The following is a 14,069-nucleotide window of genomic DNA, read 5'->3' as shown; positions in this document are numbered from 1 at the left end:
TCTGGCATTCAACATTGTAAGTTGTTGAACTGAAACTTTCTTGAGAATTAAAGTGACATAGGTCTTGCTGTTACATAAGAGTTAGCCCAAGAGTCATCAGGCCCGTCAGAATTTTCAGCCAGTGGCAAAGGAAATACTGTCTTCATTGAGCAGGTTTAATGGTTCAGTAGGAGATAAAGTTTACTTGAAGGTTTATTTCATGATCTCCCATCAAGGAACCTGCATGCTCGATGAAATATTAATGCTACAGTGATATTTGGCTTTTGAAACTAGAACATTCTCCAGCTGAGTGAGAGAGAAGAGATCAAAGAACTTCATCCTATTTCCTTGTTTGTCTAACCACGGAGCTTCAAGGGAGTTTCCTGAATTCCTCTGGAATTTCAGAGAGCCGGGAAAACAAAAGACACAGTGCTAGCAAACCCAGCCAGCCATTGACATATTCAGGAAAAATCCAGGTAAGCGAAACCCAACCAGGAGCAAACACAACAATGACAGCAGCTGACTGGCAGGGCCCTTGAAAAATACAGACCTTGACCTTCCAAGACTGTTGGTGACTCTATTCACTAATTACCTTTGCTTTTTTTTTCAAATGGAGAAATAGCGTGTATGGGTGAAGAAGAGAATATGAAAATTGAGCGGCGACTACCCCTGCCCCCTTGAAGTAGGGGAGTGGGCAGACTCCCCCACGTCATCTCTAACCTTCTCGTGCTCCCAGGTCACAGAGTAGACAGTTTGACCACCTTGCCTGACTTCATTCCTTGTTCAGAATCTACCCTCGGTCTACCCCTGGCCTGACTGGCTCCCATTTCCTGTCAGCTAATTTTAATATGCAGTTAAGAAATCATAAATATCAAAACAGCAGAAATGTTGCATATGCACATTATGTCAATTAGAGTTTTAAAAAATATATGAATGAGTATTGGAGTTTAAGAATAAGTAGTATTTTTAAATACGTCCTACTTTAAAGAAATTACCATGCTTTAACAATGTTACTCTTTTCCAATTATGAAAGTAACTGATATTTATTGCAGAACATTTTAGTAAAACTAAAAAGGTGAGAAAAGAAATATCATTCATAATCTCACTCCTTGATAACCACTGCGCAGGATTAGATGAAAGCCTCAACTATGACCCTCTCTTTGCAGCAGGTGTATACACCCACACCTTTGCCCTGGGCCCTCTGCTGTGCCTCTCCATGGGCAGAAGCGTTTGGGGGCTGGCCAGCTGATTTTCTTTAACCAACGGGATGCGGGCAGAAGTGGCAGCATGCCACCTACAGCCACAGGATACAGGAATCATTGAGTGTTTCTGCCTGTTCGCTTAAGCTCCTGTCCATGTTCTCCTGGGAAAGAGTAGTCCCAGACAGTAGCTGTTCCTTCAGCCTGTGGCCCAGAATGAAAGACTCCTGAGGTAGAACGGAGCCCTGTTTACCTGCAGTGGACGCCCATAGCCCTCAAGCAAGGTCACCAGGCAACAAGTGCTTGTTTTGGGTAGATATGAGATTTTGGTGCTGTTTGTTGCTACAGCAAAAGCTGGTTAATAAAACCACTATTAGCCTCCTTCTAGTGCCCCACTCCCCATTTAATTTAACAGTCCTTTCAAATGGAGCTTTAGCTCTGATTTGTAAAGTATGCCATTAAAGTAAAGGTCATCAAATTCAAATTTTGAAAAATATAATCAGAATAGTAGCAGTTTCAGCAACTATGCCACAAAAAGAATGATAAAGGAAGCTGATGTTTTTACATGGAGGGAGAAGATCTAAGGCAAGGCAATATAGAAGGATTTATAACAATCAGAGCTGCAAAGATACAGAATGGGCTGCCTTATTCGGGAGTGGTCTACCCAAAGGAGATGAGTTCACGCAGGGACTGAATGAACACTTGCAGGAATTTTATTGCTGGAATTCATGCATTGGTGGGGAGCCTGGTGTGGATGATCTTGATAGTTGTACACACATTCCAAGTTTCTACTCTTTACTTATAACTACCTACAAGTTTGAAATCATGTTTTTTCTTCCAAATAAAATAAACGTCACTTGTATTTTCAGTTACTTAAATGATATAGATTACACCCAACTGCTAGTGAGAGTATACCATGGATTACAGGCCTTACAAAAACTTCAGTGTTTATGAAGCTCAATGCCAGCATTAAGAAAAAAGTAGTAAAAATGAGGTACGGGTTGTGTCAGTGATTGCTTATATAGAAACTTCTCTCTAGTCAACTCAATTCCATGAAGACTTACTCACGAAACATATATAGGAACTTGTAATCAGCCAACTTTGTTTTAAAACAATATAAACCACTAGATTCATTACTTGGTTTTGTTTTCAAGTACACACACACCCACACACATGCAGGTGCAAGGCTGCAAACTACAATGGTGCACCTTCTCTCTTCTGCCATGTCCTGCACATTTGAAATTTTTAAAAATATTTTCTACTCTCAGTATACAACTAATGAAAAGCTTAAATTATAGTTCCCTACAACACTCGTGCTTGGTCTTTATTATTTTAGAAATTTCTCAAGTCAGCTTCAATATCATGATGTAAACGTCTGCCATCCTTCCCACTTTGGCGCCACTTGTCTTATTTTTTCTACTCTCCACAGTTCACCAACCTTGACGATTTTGTCTTTTCTTCCTCCTGGGGCTAATCCTCAGTTCTGAGCCATCCTCTGGTCCCCTGGCTTTCATCTTCACTGGATTCTCTTATCCTTAACCGGTGAGCCAACTCCTAGACTTCTACAGTTCACAGAGATTCAGTCACCAAAGAAGTATTTTCTTAGAGCCTGAGGAAAAAAATAATGGGAAATGCAGCACAAACTACTTGCCTTTCTACGTCTTTTTTTTCTATTGTCTTAGTAATATTAAAACCTAATATAATCAGATCTAGATTTACTCATAATTAGTTATACCAAAAAACCAAAATTACAAAATTCTGTCAGCATTAACTTAGACCTCCTTAGCATGTTTTTAAGTGCTTTGTCCTTAAAGCTGGCTTCGAGCGAGTGCCTAACAGACCCAAGAGATGTTCTAATCCAAAATCATGGCCATCTCAAATGAAAGCCCTAATTTCAGTACAGAATCACTGAAGAGCATGGCTGCCACACAGAGTAATAGAAATCTAGAACAGCAAAGAGGCAAGAGTCTTAGCCACAATGGTGCCATTTATAATCAGGAACAGATTTCATCATTCTCAACGTATTTTTTTTTAAATTTTCATAAAGTCCTGAATTTAAAAAGCCTTCTCTATATTATTATCTCAGATATATACATGGATTTGGTATAACCTACAAAGGATTTCAGACTCTTGTGCCCCAAATTGGCAAACAGGTAAGAAAAAACAGTCTTAAATGTTAACTTCCCAGGCCCATTTGGCTTCACTGGGTGTTACAACAAACATTTACGGAAGAATTAATACCAATCCTTCACAAACACTTCCAAAAAATGGAAGAGAAAATGCCTCCCAACGCATTCTATGAGGCTAGTATTACTAAAACCAGGTAAACATAAGAAAAGAGGAAAACTACAGAAGAGTATTTTACAAATATAGATGTAAAAAATCTCAACAATATATATAAGCAAATGAAGTCCAGAAACATAAAAAAAGGTTTATATACCATGACCAAGTAGGATTTAGCTGGGAATGCAAAGTTGGTTTCACATATGAAAATCAGTCAATGCAACGCACCATATTTATAGCATAAAGGACAAAAAACACATGATCGTTTCAAATAGACACAGAAAAGCATTTGACAAAATCCAACAGCATTCCATGACAAAAACACTAAACAAACTAGGAAAAGAACTTCCTCAACCTGACAAAGGGAATCTATGAAAAACCCAGAACTAACATAATACTTAGTGGTGAAAATCGGAAAGTTTCACCTTGAAGATCAGAACAGGACAAGGATATCCGCTCTCATCACTTCTATTCAACATTGTAATGAAGGTTCTAGCCAGGAAAACAGACAACAAAAAGACATAAAAAGCATCCATATTGGAAAATAAAACCAGCTCTACTCACAAAGGCGTAATCCTGTATATACAAAATCCTAAAGAATCTACACTAAAAAAAGAAACTATTAGAACTAATAACTGAATTCAGCAAGTTTGTAGGATCCAAGATCAAGATACGAAAATTAATTGTATTCCTATACAATACCATGAAGAAATCAAAATGAAATTAAGAAAAAAATTCTACTTACAGACGCAACAAAATAATGAAATAACTAGAAATAAATTTAATGAAACTCCAAGATTTTTACACTGAAGCCTACAAAACATTGTTGAAAGAAATTAAACATCAAAATAAATAGAAAGACATCGCATGTTCATGGATTGGAAGCGTTAACATTGTTACAGTGGCAAAATTCCCCAGAATGATCTACAGATTCAATGCAAACTTTTGAAGAAATTGGCAAGCTAATCATAAAGTTTATCTGAAAATGCAAGGGACCCAGACTAGACAAAACAATCTTGAAAAGAAGAACAACGCTGGAGAGCCCAAATCTGCCAATTTCAAAACTTACTGAACAGCTCCCGTAATCAAAACAGTATGGTACTGCTATAAGTATAAGCATGTAGATCAATGGAATAGAATTAAGAGTCAAAAATAAATCCCCATAGGGGCCGGCCCCATGGCCAAGTGGTTAAGTTTGCACACTCCACTTTGGTGGCCCAGTGTTTCACCGCTTCAGATCCTGGGCACAGACATGGCACAGCTCATCAGGCCATGCTGAGGTGGCGTCCTACATAGTGCAACCAGAGGCACTCACAACTAGAATATGCAACTATGTACTGGGGATATTCGGGGAGAAGAAAAAAGAAAAAAGAAAAATGAAGATTGGCAACACTTGTTAGCTCAGGTGCCAATCTTTAAAAAAAAAAAAAGAAATGAAAAGAAAGAAGCATCTCTTTAATTAAAAAATAAATAATTGCTGGTTCGATGGATCCTGGGTGTGGACATGGCACAGCTTGGCAAGCCATGCTGTGGTAGGAGTCCCACATATAAAGTAGAGGAAGATGGGGACGGATGTTAGCTCAGGGCCAGTCTTCCTCAGCAAAAAGAGGAGGATTGGCAGCAGTTAGCTCAGAGCTAATCTTCCTCAAAAAACAAACAAACAAACAAAATTAAATAAATAAATAAAAAAATCTCTATGTTTATGGTTAACAGAATTTTGACAAAGGTGCAAATGGGGAAAGAATAGCTTTTTAACAAATGATGCTGGTAAAATTGGATAGCCCCATGGAAATGAATAAACTTGGACGCCTTCCTAATAGCATATGTATAAATTATCTCAAAGTAGATCATAGATTTAAATCTAAGAGATGAAACTATAAAACTCTTAGAAGAAAACATAGGGGTAAATCTTTGTGGCCTTGGATTAAGCAATGTTTTTTTAAGATATGAGACCAAAGGCACAAGTGGCAAAAGAAAAAAGTAAACAAACTAGACTATATCAAAATTTAAAACCTTTGTACATTTCTACGGTTGATACCATCAATAAAGTGAAAAGATAACCCACACAATAGGAGAAAATATTTGCAAAACATATGTTATAAGGAACCAGTATCCAGAATATATAAAGAACCTTTACAATTCTATGATAAAACAACAATCCAACTAAATAATGGGCAATGGACTTGTATAAGACAGTTCTGCAAAGAAGATATACAAATGGTCAATGAGCACATGAAAAGACGCTAGACATCATTAGTCATTAGGGAAATTCAAATTACAACCACAATAAGATAACACTTCATATCCACTAGGATGGCTATAACCAAAATTCAGACAATAAAAGGTGTTGGTGAGATTATGAAGAAACAGGAAACTTCTACAGTGCTGGTGGGAAAATAAAATGCTACTGTCACTTTGGAAAACGATTTGGCAGCTCTTCAAATGTTAAAATTAGAGTTACCACATGACCCAGAAATTGCACTCCTGTGTATATTCCCAAAGAAAATGAAAACATACATCCACAAAAAAACTTGTACCTGACTGCTCATAGCAACATTATTCATAATACCCAAAAAGCGGAAACAATACAAATGCCTATCAATTGATAAGTGGAAGAATCACATGTGGTATACCAGTGCAATGGAATACTACTTAGTGTGAAAAAGAAGGAAGTTCTGATACGTGCTACATGGCTACAACATTATAACGTTATGTTAAGTGAATGAAGCTAGTCACAAAAGACCACACCTGTATGATACTATATATGAAATGTCTAGAATAGGCAAGAAATCGATAGAGACAAGAAAGTGTGTTTGTGGTGGCCTAGAGCTGGGGGTAGGTGGGTTGGAATGGGTGTGAGGATTCTTTTGGCAGGGGAAAGGTGATGAAAATCTTCTAAAATTCACTGTGGTAATGGTTGCATAGCCCTGTGAACATACTAAATATTGCTGAATTGTACATTTTAAAGGGGTGAATTTTAAGGTTTGTGAATTATATCTCAATGAAGACGTCAAAACAAAAGTTGACATAGTCACATTGGTTCATGTTTATCATGGTCATGACATAAATTCAGAAACTGTGATTCATTCACCAAGTCATCTTCATTTTATAACATAAAGCTTGTAGGTGCCATAAGTTTCCTCCTTATTTTTCAGGTAATCACAAAATATATTTACATCCTTTCCCATGCCCAAATTTTGATTTTATGTTTTCAACTGTCTATTGCCCATTTTTACTTGCAGTTTTTGCTGTATCCCACTGCAGGTAACAAATCTATCTTGTCACCTTGGCTGATAAAGCTACTCTCCTTGCGCCACCCTGATGGCCTCGCAGTTAAAGTTTGGTGCGCTCTGCTTAGTGTCATGGGTTTGGTTCCTGGGCAGAACCACACCACGCATCCGTCAGTAGCCATGCTGTGGCTGCAGCTTACATAGAAGAAGTAGAAGAACTGACAGCTAAAACATACAACTACGTACTGGGGCTTTGGGGAGGAAAAAAAAGGACAGAGAGAGGAAGATTGGCAACAGATGTTAGCTCAGAGCAAATCGTTCCCAGAAAAAAAAACAACAAAAACCTACTCTCCTTGGTCAACTCCCATGCTCAGTCAATCAAGATCAAAAGAATCTTTTCTCCAGGGGTCCCGGATCCAAGCTCTGAAGCTGGCGTCTACACTTCCCCTTCCCTTCACGCTCACTCATCAGGATTTGTCAATTCTTGATTCCTCTTTTAACCGTCCCTCCCTTTCTACTTCTACTCCCATCATCCTGATTCTTTATCTTACTATCTCAAGGCAAGACTGTTTCACATGCTCCTTGCCTACCTTTTCTCCTACCTGTAGTTTCTCCTCATTTCAACTCATACTAAAAATGAATTCCTAAAATCTCTTTCGCTGTGGAATTTTTTTGCCTCAAAAATAATATTTCCTCATTACCTATCAGGTTAAGTTCAATCATTTGACACTGAAAAGCCTCCACATACTGCCACATTCCCACTTTTTTCCATGTGATTTTCAGGTACTCCATATTCATTACCTTTCTATCCTAATCAAATTGCTCCAATTACCATCTTGAAACACATCTGATGGTCTCCAACCCCCATATCTGTAAGATAACATTTTGCTTCCACTTTGAAATGTCTTCTTCTTTGTCTGCACCTTTCTATTTTATCTAAAGTTAAATTTCTACTCAATTAAATATTTCTTTCTCATCACCATAGTGAGGAGAGCTATGATTTAGAAAAATGCTTGAATCCCAGATTTACCACTTGTGTTAAGGTTCAAGCAAGCAACAAAACCACTCTACATTTTAATTTCCTCATCTCTAAAACGGGAACAATATCACCTACTTTAGGGGATGCTTTAAGAATTAAATAACATAATGTAGATGAAGAACCCTACATGATACCCAAAATATATTTAGTACTCAGTAAGTGGCAGTTTTTTGTTGTAATTGTTCCTGTTGTTTATCATCAAAATCAGAATTATTTTCTCTTCTAAATAAAAATATTCTTGATTAAATAGGCTACAGTTCATATCTATAAAATACGCCATTGGGTTTTTTAAAAGAAATAAGCTCTTAGCCTACACCCTTACACCAATGCTTCTTAAATTATCTGTATGAGTTACATTTTTAAAAAAAAAATTACTTATGGATACATATGTGGTCCTGTAGTTGAAATCAGGATCTTGAAGAGGTATCTGCACCCCCATGTTCATGACAGCACTATTCACAATAGCCAACACATGAAAACAACCTAAATGTCCATCAACAGATGAATGGATGAGGAAAGCACAATGGAATATTATTCAGCCTTAAAAAAGAAGGAAATCCTGCCATTTGCAACAACCTGAATGGATGGATCTAGAGAATATTATGCTAAGTGATATAAGCCAGACACAGAAAGACAAATACTGTATGATCTCAATCATATGTGGAGTCTAAAACAGCCCAACTCACAGAAGCAAAGAGTAGAATGGTGGTTACAATGGGCTGGAGGGGGAGGGACGTGGGGAGGTGAAAGTCAAAGGGTGCAAAGTTTCAATTCTGCAAGATTAATAAGTTCTGGAGATCTACCATGTAGCACAGTGCCTATAACTAACAGTACTCTGCCTTATACTTAAAATTAGCTAAGAGGGTAGACCGTATGAAAAGCGTTCTTACCACACACACACACACAAATAATAACAATAATAATAATAAAGGAGAGGAGGAAACCTTGGGAGAAGATGGATACATCTATGGCCTTGATTTTGGTGTCGGTTTCAGGAGTGTATACTTATCCCCAAACCCATTGGGTTGTATACATTAAATATCTACAGCTTTTTACATGCCAATCATAAAAAAATAAACATAAAAATAAAAACGTGTGGTCCTGTTACAGTATTCAGCTCATACCACATGCAACACATCACTCAGGTCCAACAATACCCTATCTGATCCACACCAGTGAAAAGAGTCCCCTGACCAGGCAATTGGACGCCACACGAGTGACACACCGTTCTAAATATTTCTAAGCATATTCTCTCAATGCCTGTACTCATTAAAGGCCAGTAAAAAAAAAAAAATCATAGATCAGCACTGGTCTACATAAGTATGTCAAATAGCATCACAACTGTCCATAAAGCCCTTTTTAAATGCAAGTACTCCAAGCAGTTTGCAGAGAAATGGAACTCATCACTAATAAACAGTCACACCCTTAAAATCGGCATCAAATGATGTGCCAGTGTGCACTGTAGCAGTTATTTTACAATAAATAATCCCTTTTTCTATTCTTCCTACCTGTTCTTGTGCCCTCTGACACCTGGGGTACCTGCTGGGGAAAGGTGATTTGGGCAAGTAAAGCTAGAAGGTCTAGTTGATTAGAATCCAGACTCGAAAATGAAACAAACACATGGAGGGGATGAGGTTGTATTTAGAAATATTTTCCTCGTCTCCTGAGATTCCGTTTTGAATAGGCCGACTATCTTCATACCAGAAAAGATACCATTATTCCAAAAGTGACTTTGTACTAGAGGATAGATTTGATTTACTTATCTGAAGTGGATTGTCTTACTTATTGATTTATTTGAATGGCTTGTCTTGTTTAGTATTTTGAATACACATTTTTCCCTAAGGATGTGTGTTCCCAGCTCCGAATGAGTTCACACATAGGAAACAGGTATCAGCACTTGCATAGGAATGGATACATGCGTGACTCAGTACAAAGCACAATTTGGTCTACGGCATCATGTTAATATGCTCATGCCTCCAAATAAATACCAGTGCATGACCACAGTTTTAGGTCACAAAACAAAAGGGGAAACAGTTTATAGTACCTAACTTCAATTTTAGCTAAAACATTTGTATCTTTCCATAAGAAAAATCAGCAGATCCACACATAACTATTAGAAAGTCACAAAAATGTTCAGGCAGCCCTGCTTTCGTTTACAGAGTTCCATTTTATCTCCCAAGGAGAAGCGCATCGTCAGCAAAGGTTTTGCCAGGATCTGGCAAACGTTGCCCTTGGAAGTCTATGCCAAGAGAATAAAAGCGAGCAAATATTGGTTTCTGTTATGTAAACAAGTCATGCTCTTCTGTTCTACAAGTTGAGCTAATGGGAAAGTAGACAGCTCTTAGTATGTACCAGTCCCCAGAGCTTTGACATGTTCTAATTTCAAACTGATTATGCCTGATAAATTTATTTTGTTAATACAAACTGTGTTTAATATTAGATAGAAGCCTTCCAGTAATTGCCACATCACAGATAGAGCCTCCCCTCTTCTATGGTTGCTTCAGCAACGTTATGGGGTAGACAAAGCCTAGGATATGAGTTATAAATAAGACAAGAAAGGAAGCAAATCACATCCATTTTATCAGATTTCTAGAAATAAACCATTTATCATCAAAGGACTACATCGACCAAGTTCAAGACAATTTGTCCCTAGAATAGCACCGTATAATAACAGTGTGCTAAAAAGGAGTTCTGAACACAAAAAATATGTCGTGTGAATAAATTACTTTTATAAAGCCTGATCTTAGGCTCCTTAAGTATTAAATTATTGCAACTTGTTTATTTTTTGACTTATTTGGATTACTTATGATATTTTATACTATCCAATGCAAAATATAATTTACCAAGTTATCTAAAAATAAATACATATACATAACTTTCATTTACATTCCCTAAAATGTCATTTCTCTAAAGATGTTCATCTCAAATGAACAAATAAAAGGAGTTTAACATCCACAGTGCATAACTTAAAATATTCATCTCAAATGTAAAATTCTGCTTTAGATGTCCAAGTTTAAATAAATGGAAACTAAATCAGTGTTACCTGAAATAAGTGCAGAGTGTCTATAAAAAACATACAATTTCCATAATATATTTAATTTTCAAATACTGTTTTACTAGAATATCCAAAGCAAATATTTAATATCATATTGATCAAGTCTATGTAATTAAAAATGCAGTTTCCTACCAGAAATTTTATCCTGACAAATTTGGCTTGAGCGTATTCCTGTGTACAAATGAATCAATTTCACACTTACTCACCTCCTTGTCTCTGGGAGGTGGTCCATTCATTGGTTTGATATCGCCATAGCAACTCTGAGACATGGTAACACGCCAGCCAAGCTCTGCTGTTCGAGTCCCAGTGCATGGTGAGCTGCCTCATGCAATTAGAAAAACTGTGCCTTTAGAAATGGGGCTTTTTTGCTCCTTTTTAGCCTGATATTTAAACACTTATATTTCAATTCCAATTAATGATAATTCAACACTAGAAAAGCAAGCAAATCTAAAGTTAATTCTTTCTGCTAGAGAGTACATTTATGCATAACTGAAATTTCCTAAAAGCCCTAATGAAAAGAACATGAGCTAAGGTCTATCACCATTGGTAAGGGAGTTAGAGGGCCTGTAGTTTATCTTAACAATTTTTAGATAACTAATTTCCAAGTTGAATATCTAGCCACAACATTATACTTTCCAATAAAAGGTAGTTCTCTAACATTAAAGCTTTTGCTTGCTAATTCTAGAAAATGTGGTGGAACATTGTTTTTCTTATGGGATCTTCCTGGTTTAGTGATATATTTTGCATCAGTTTCCTAGGACTGCCAGAACAAAGTACCACAAACTGGGGGGTTTAAAACAACCAAATACAATTTTCTCATGGTTCTGGAGGCTGACAGTCCAGAATCAAGGTGTCAGCAGGGCCGTGCCGTGGGGAGGAATCTGTTCCATGCCATCCTCTTCAGCGTCTGGTGGCTGCCACCCGCCACCAATCCTTGGCCTTTCTTGGTTTGCAGCTGCATTACTCCAGTCTCTGCCTCTGTCTTCACATGGCTGTCTTCCCTCCATGTGTCTCTTATAAGGACATAGATCACGTTGGATTAGGGCTGCTCTAAGGACCCATTTTAATGAATTTCATCTGCAAATAACCTAGTTCCAAAAAAAGTTCACATACAGAGGTACCGGGGGTTAGGACTTCAACATGGCTTTTGAGGGACATTATTCGACCCAAATTAGTGCCACTGAGGGGATGTATATATAAACTCAAGACAAATCAAACATCTCATCAGTCCACTACTTCATTCATCTGTGGGGACGGGCAGCCAAGTACTAAACTGTACAAACCAATATACAAATGAGTGAGAGAAGTGCTGGTTTAGCACACGCCAAGGGATGGGTTGTGACACCTGCCTTGGAGTCAGCACTGTTCTCTTACACATCCCTGCACTCAAGGGCACCACCCTGGGCCTTTGTAGCAGGTCCCTACTGGGAGCCATCGGTGGGCAACAGGAGCAAGAGGGAGGAGACAGCTCAGTCTGAGGGCACCTGCATCTATAATACATTGGTGGAAGCTGGGATGGGTGGAGCGGCTTTGGCTGTGAACCAGTGAATGCCTCCCTCCCCTCTTCACTTCCCTCAGACACAGATTTCATCTGCAAACACCTGATACAGCCCTCCACTACACATTTCTCTCCTCAGCTGCGAGTCTTTTGCAAGAAGATCCTGTTGAAGGTCCCTCCCTCAGGAGACCCAGTCAGCAGTCAGCAGCTTTGCCCTTTGATTCAAAGTGGAGCTAAGTCAGTGTGACAGAGGATGCCTGTGCTCATGCTAAGCCCTCTCCCAAACGTGCAAGGGCGGGAGAGCAGGGGGACCTTTCCTAAGGCAAAATGTAGCGGGAGGTGAGAGGCCAGCAGGAGTCCCCAAAGCCAACCTGACTTCAAGGTAACACAGGTGAACTTGGCACAGCGAACACCTGGAGGAGGAGAGGAGCGAATCCACAGGAGTATGGAACCTTGGGGCCATTATCTTTGCTAGGAGAATCATCCAAGCTCTCTGTGGAAAACTGAAATCACAATATTTTTTTTTTAATTTTATTGCAAAGCACATAATATTTAGAATCCTTCTTTAAGAAAATTGAGAAAGAGTTTTTAATAAAAGACTATCTTAGCTATTCTCAGGGGGTGCTTGTTGTTGTCTGCTTGATTCAATCCAATTATCATGTAGCCCCACTATGTGATAAGATATGTGTATATATCTATCATCCATCTACCTGTCTACCTATTTATATATTTATGCATAAATATATAATTTTCTGTATGCTTTTTATCACTACATAGCAATAAAATTAAATGAGAGAGAAAATGCACGTGCAGTACTCAAGTTTCTATTTGCATAATTCTTTTTGTCTATAAGGATGGTGCTGAACGAGTAAGCATTTCAACTCTTTCTTTTGAATCACTTATTTACTTATTATCACTTATTATATTTAAATAATTGGAAACTTTTCTTCTCTTTTAAAGTTTTAGAGCAAACATAGCATTTTCACTTTGAGTATAGAAATTAATGGCAATTGTCCCCAACTTCAAGTAAACTACAGTGGCGCTGTTCAAACTACGGTTCATGAAACCAATTTAGTAGGTAGCAACCAGCGTTATTTCTAGACTTGAAAATATCAGAGTCTATCTTATATAGTAAGACAACTACTGTTTTGTGAAACTTTTGTTTCAGTTCTACATTAAACTTAAGTTTCAGTTATAAGTGTATATGTATGTGTTTGGGGGTGGTGTATAAATACGCTTGGTGCAGCATTAAATGTATTACTTAATGTGCACCATGATAAAAAAAAAATCTGAAAGCCACTGTCCCCTCAGGACCTTTCCCATTCTGCATGTATACTGGCAGACATCGTCTGAGTTCAGCCTGCCTGTGACTCTCCTTGACTTCTTACAGTTTTAGCTCACAACAAGCACTTGATGAAAACCTGTTGAATGATTGGATGAAATGATGAATAATTGGTTTAAGGAATACACACAGATCCAAACATTTAACCATCCTCTTTTGAGAATAGACAACCTAATAATAGCTACTTATTAAGCCCATGCTACATGTTCAATGCTAGCAAATAAAATAGAAGAAATACATAAATTAGATTTCTGTGTGTCCTGAGTTTGCCCTCGTTAGATAATCTCCAGACCTCTTCCACATTTAGAAAGACTGTCACCAAAAGATGTGTGGAGGCACCTCATTTTCAGATAAAAGATGATCAAAGTGGATTTGAGAAGCTGGCACAACCTGGAAAACATTAAAACTTCCCCCACAACGCAGACAATAATAAGAGATGGCTGA

General features: G+C 37.9%; 1 protein-coding gene across 2 annotated transcripts in view; it reads right to left on the bottom strand.

Moving 5' to 3' along the window:
• The window catches only part of MYO16 (myosin XVI), a 599,178-nt gene that overhangs the window by 534,289 nt on the left and 50,820 nt on the right, over positions 1–14,069 (bottom strand). The window contains exon 1 of one of the 2 annotated variants that reach the window (XM_070520137.1): positions 2,617–2,777. The exons of the other annotated variant lie outside the window; for it this stretch is intronic. Within the exon in view, the coding sequence (XP_070376238.1) occupies positions 2,617–2,692 (76 nt within the window). The 5' untranslated portion in view covers positions 2,693–2,777. Of the gene's footprint in view, positions 1–2,616; positions 2,778–14,069 lie in introns of those variants that run through there. 2 annotated transcript variants of the gene reach the window in all.

The sequence above is a fragment of the Equus asinus genome, chromosome 11 (genome assembly GCF_041296235.1).
Source record: "Equus asinus isolate D_3611 breed Donkey chromosome 11, EquAss-T2T_v2, whole genome shotgun sequence".
In the NCBI taxonomy this organism is placed as follows: domain Eukaryota; kingdom Metazoa; phylum Chordata; class Mammalia; order Perissodactyla; family Equidae; genus Equus; species Equus asinus.
The sequence above is the reverse complement of the archived record's forward strand: the minus strand, read 5'-3'. Positions and strand labels throughout refer to the sequence as shown.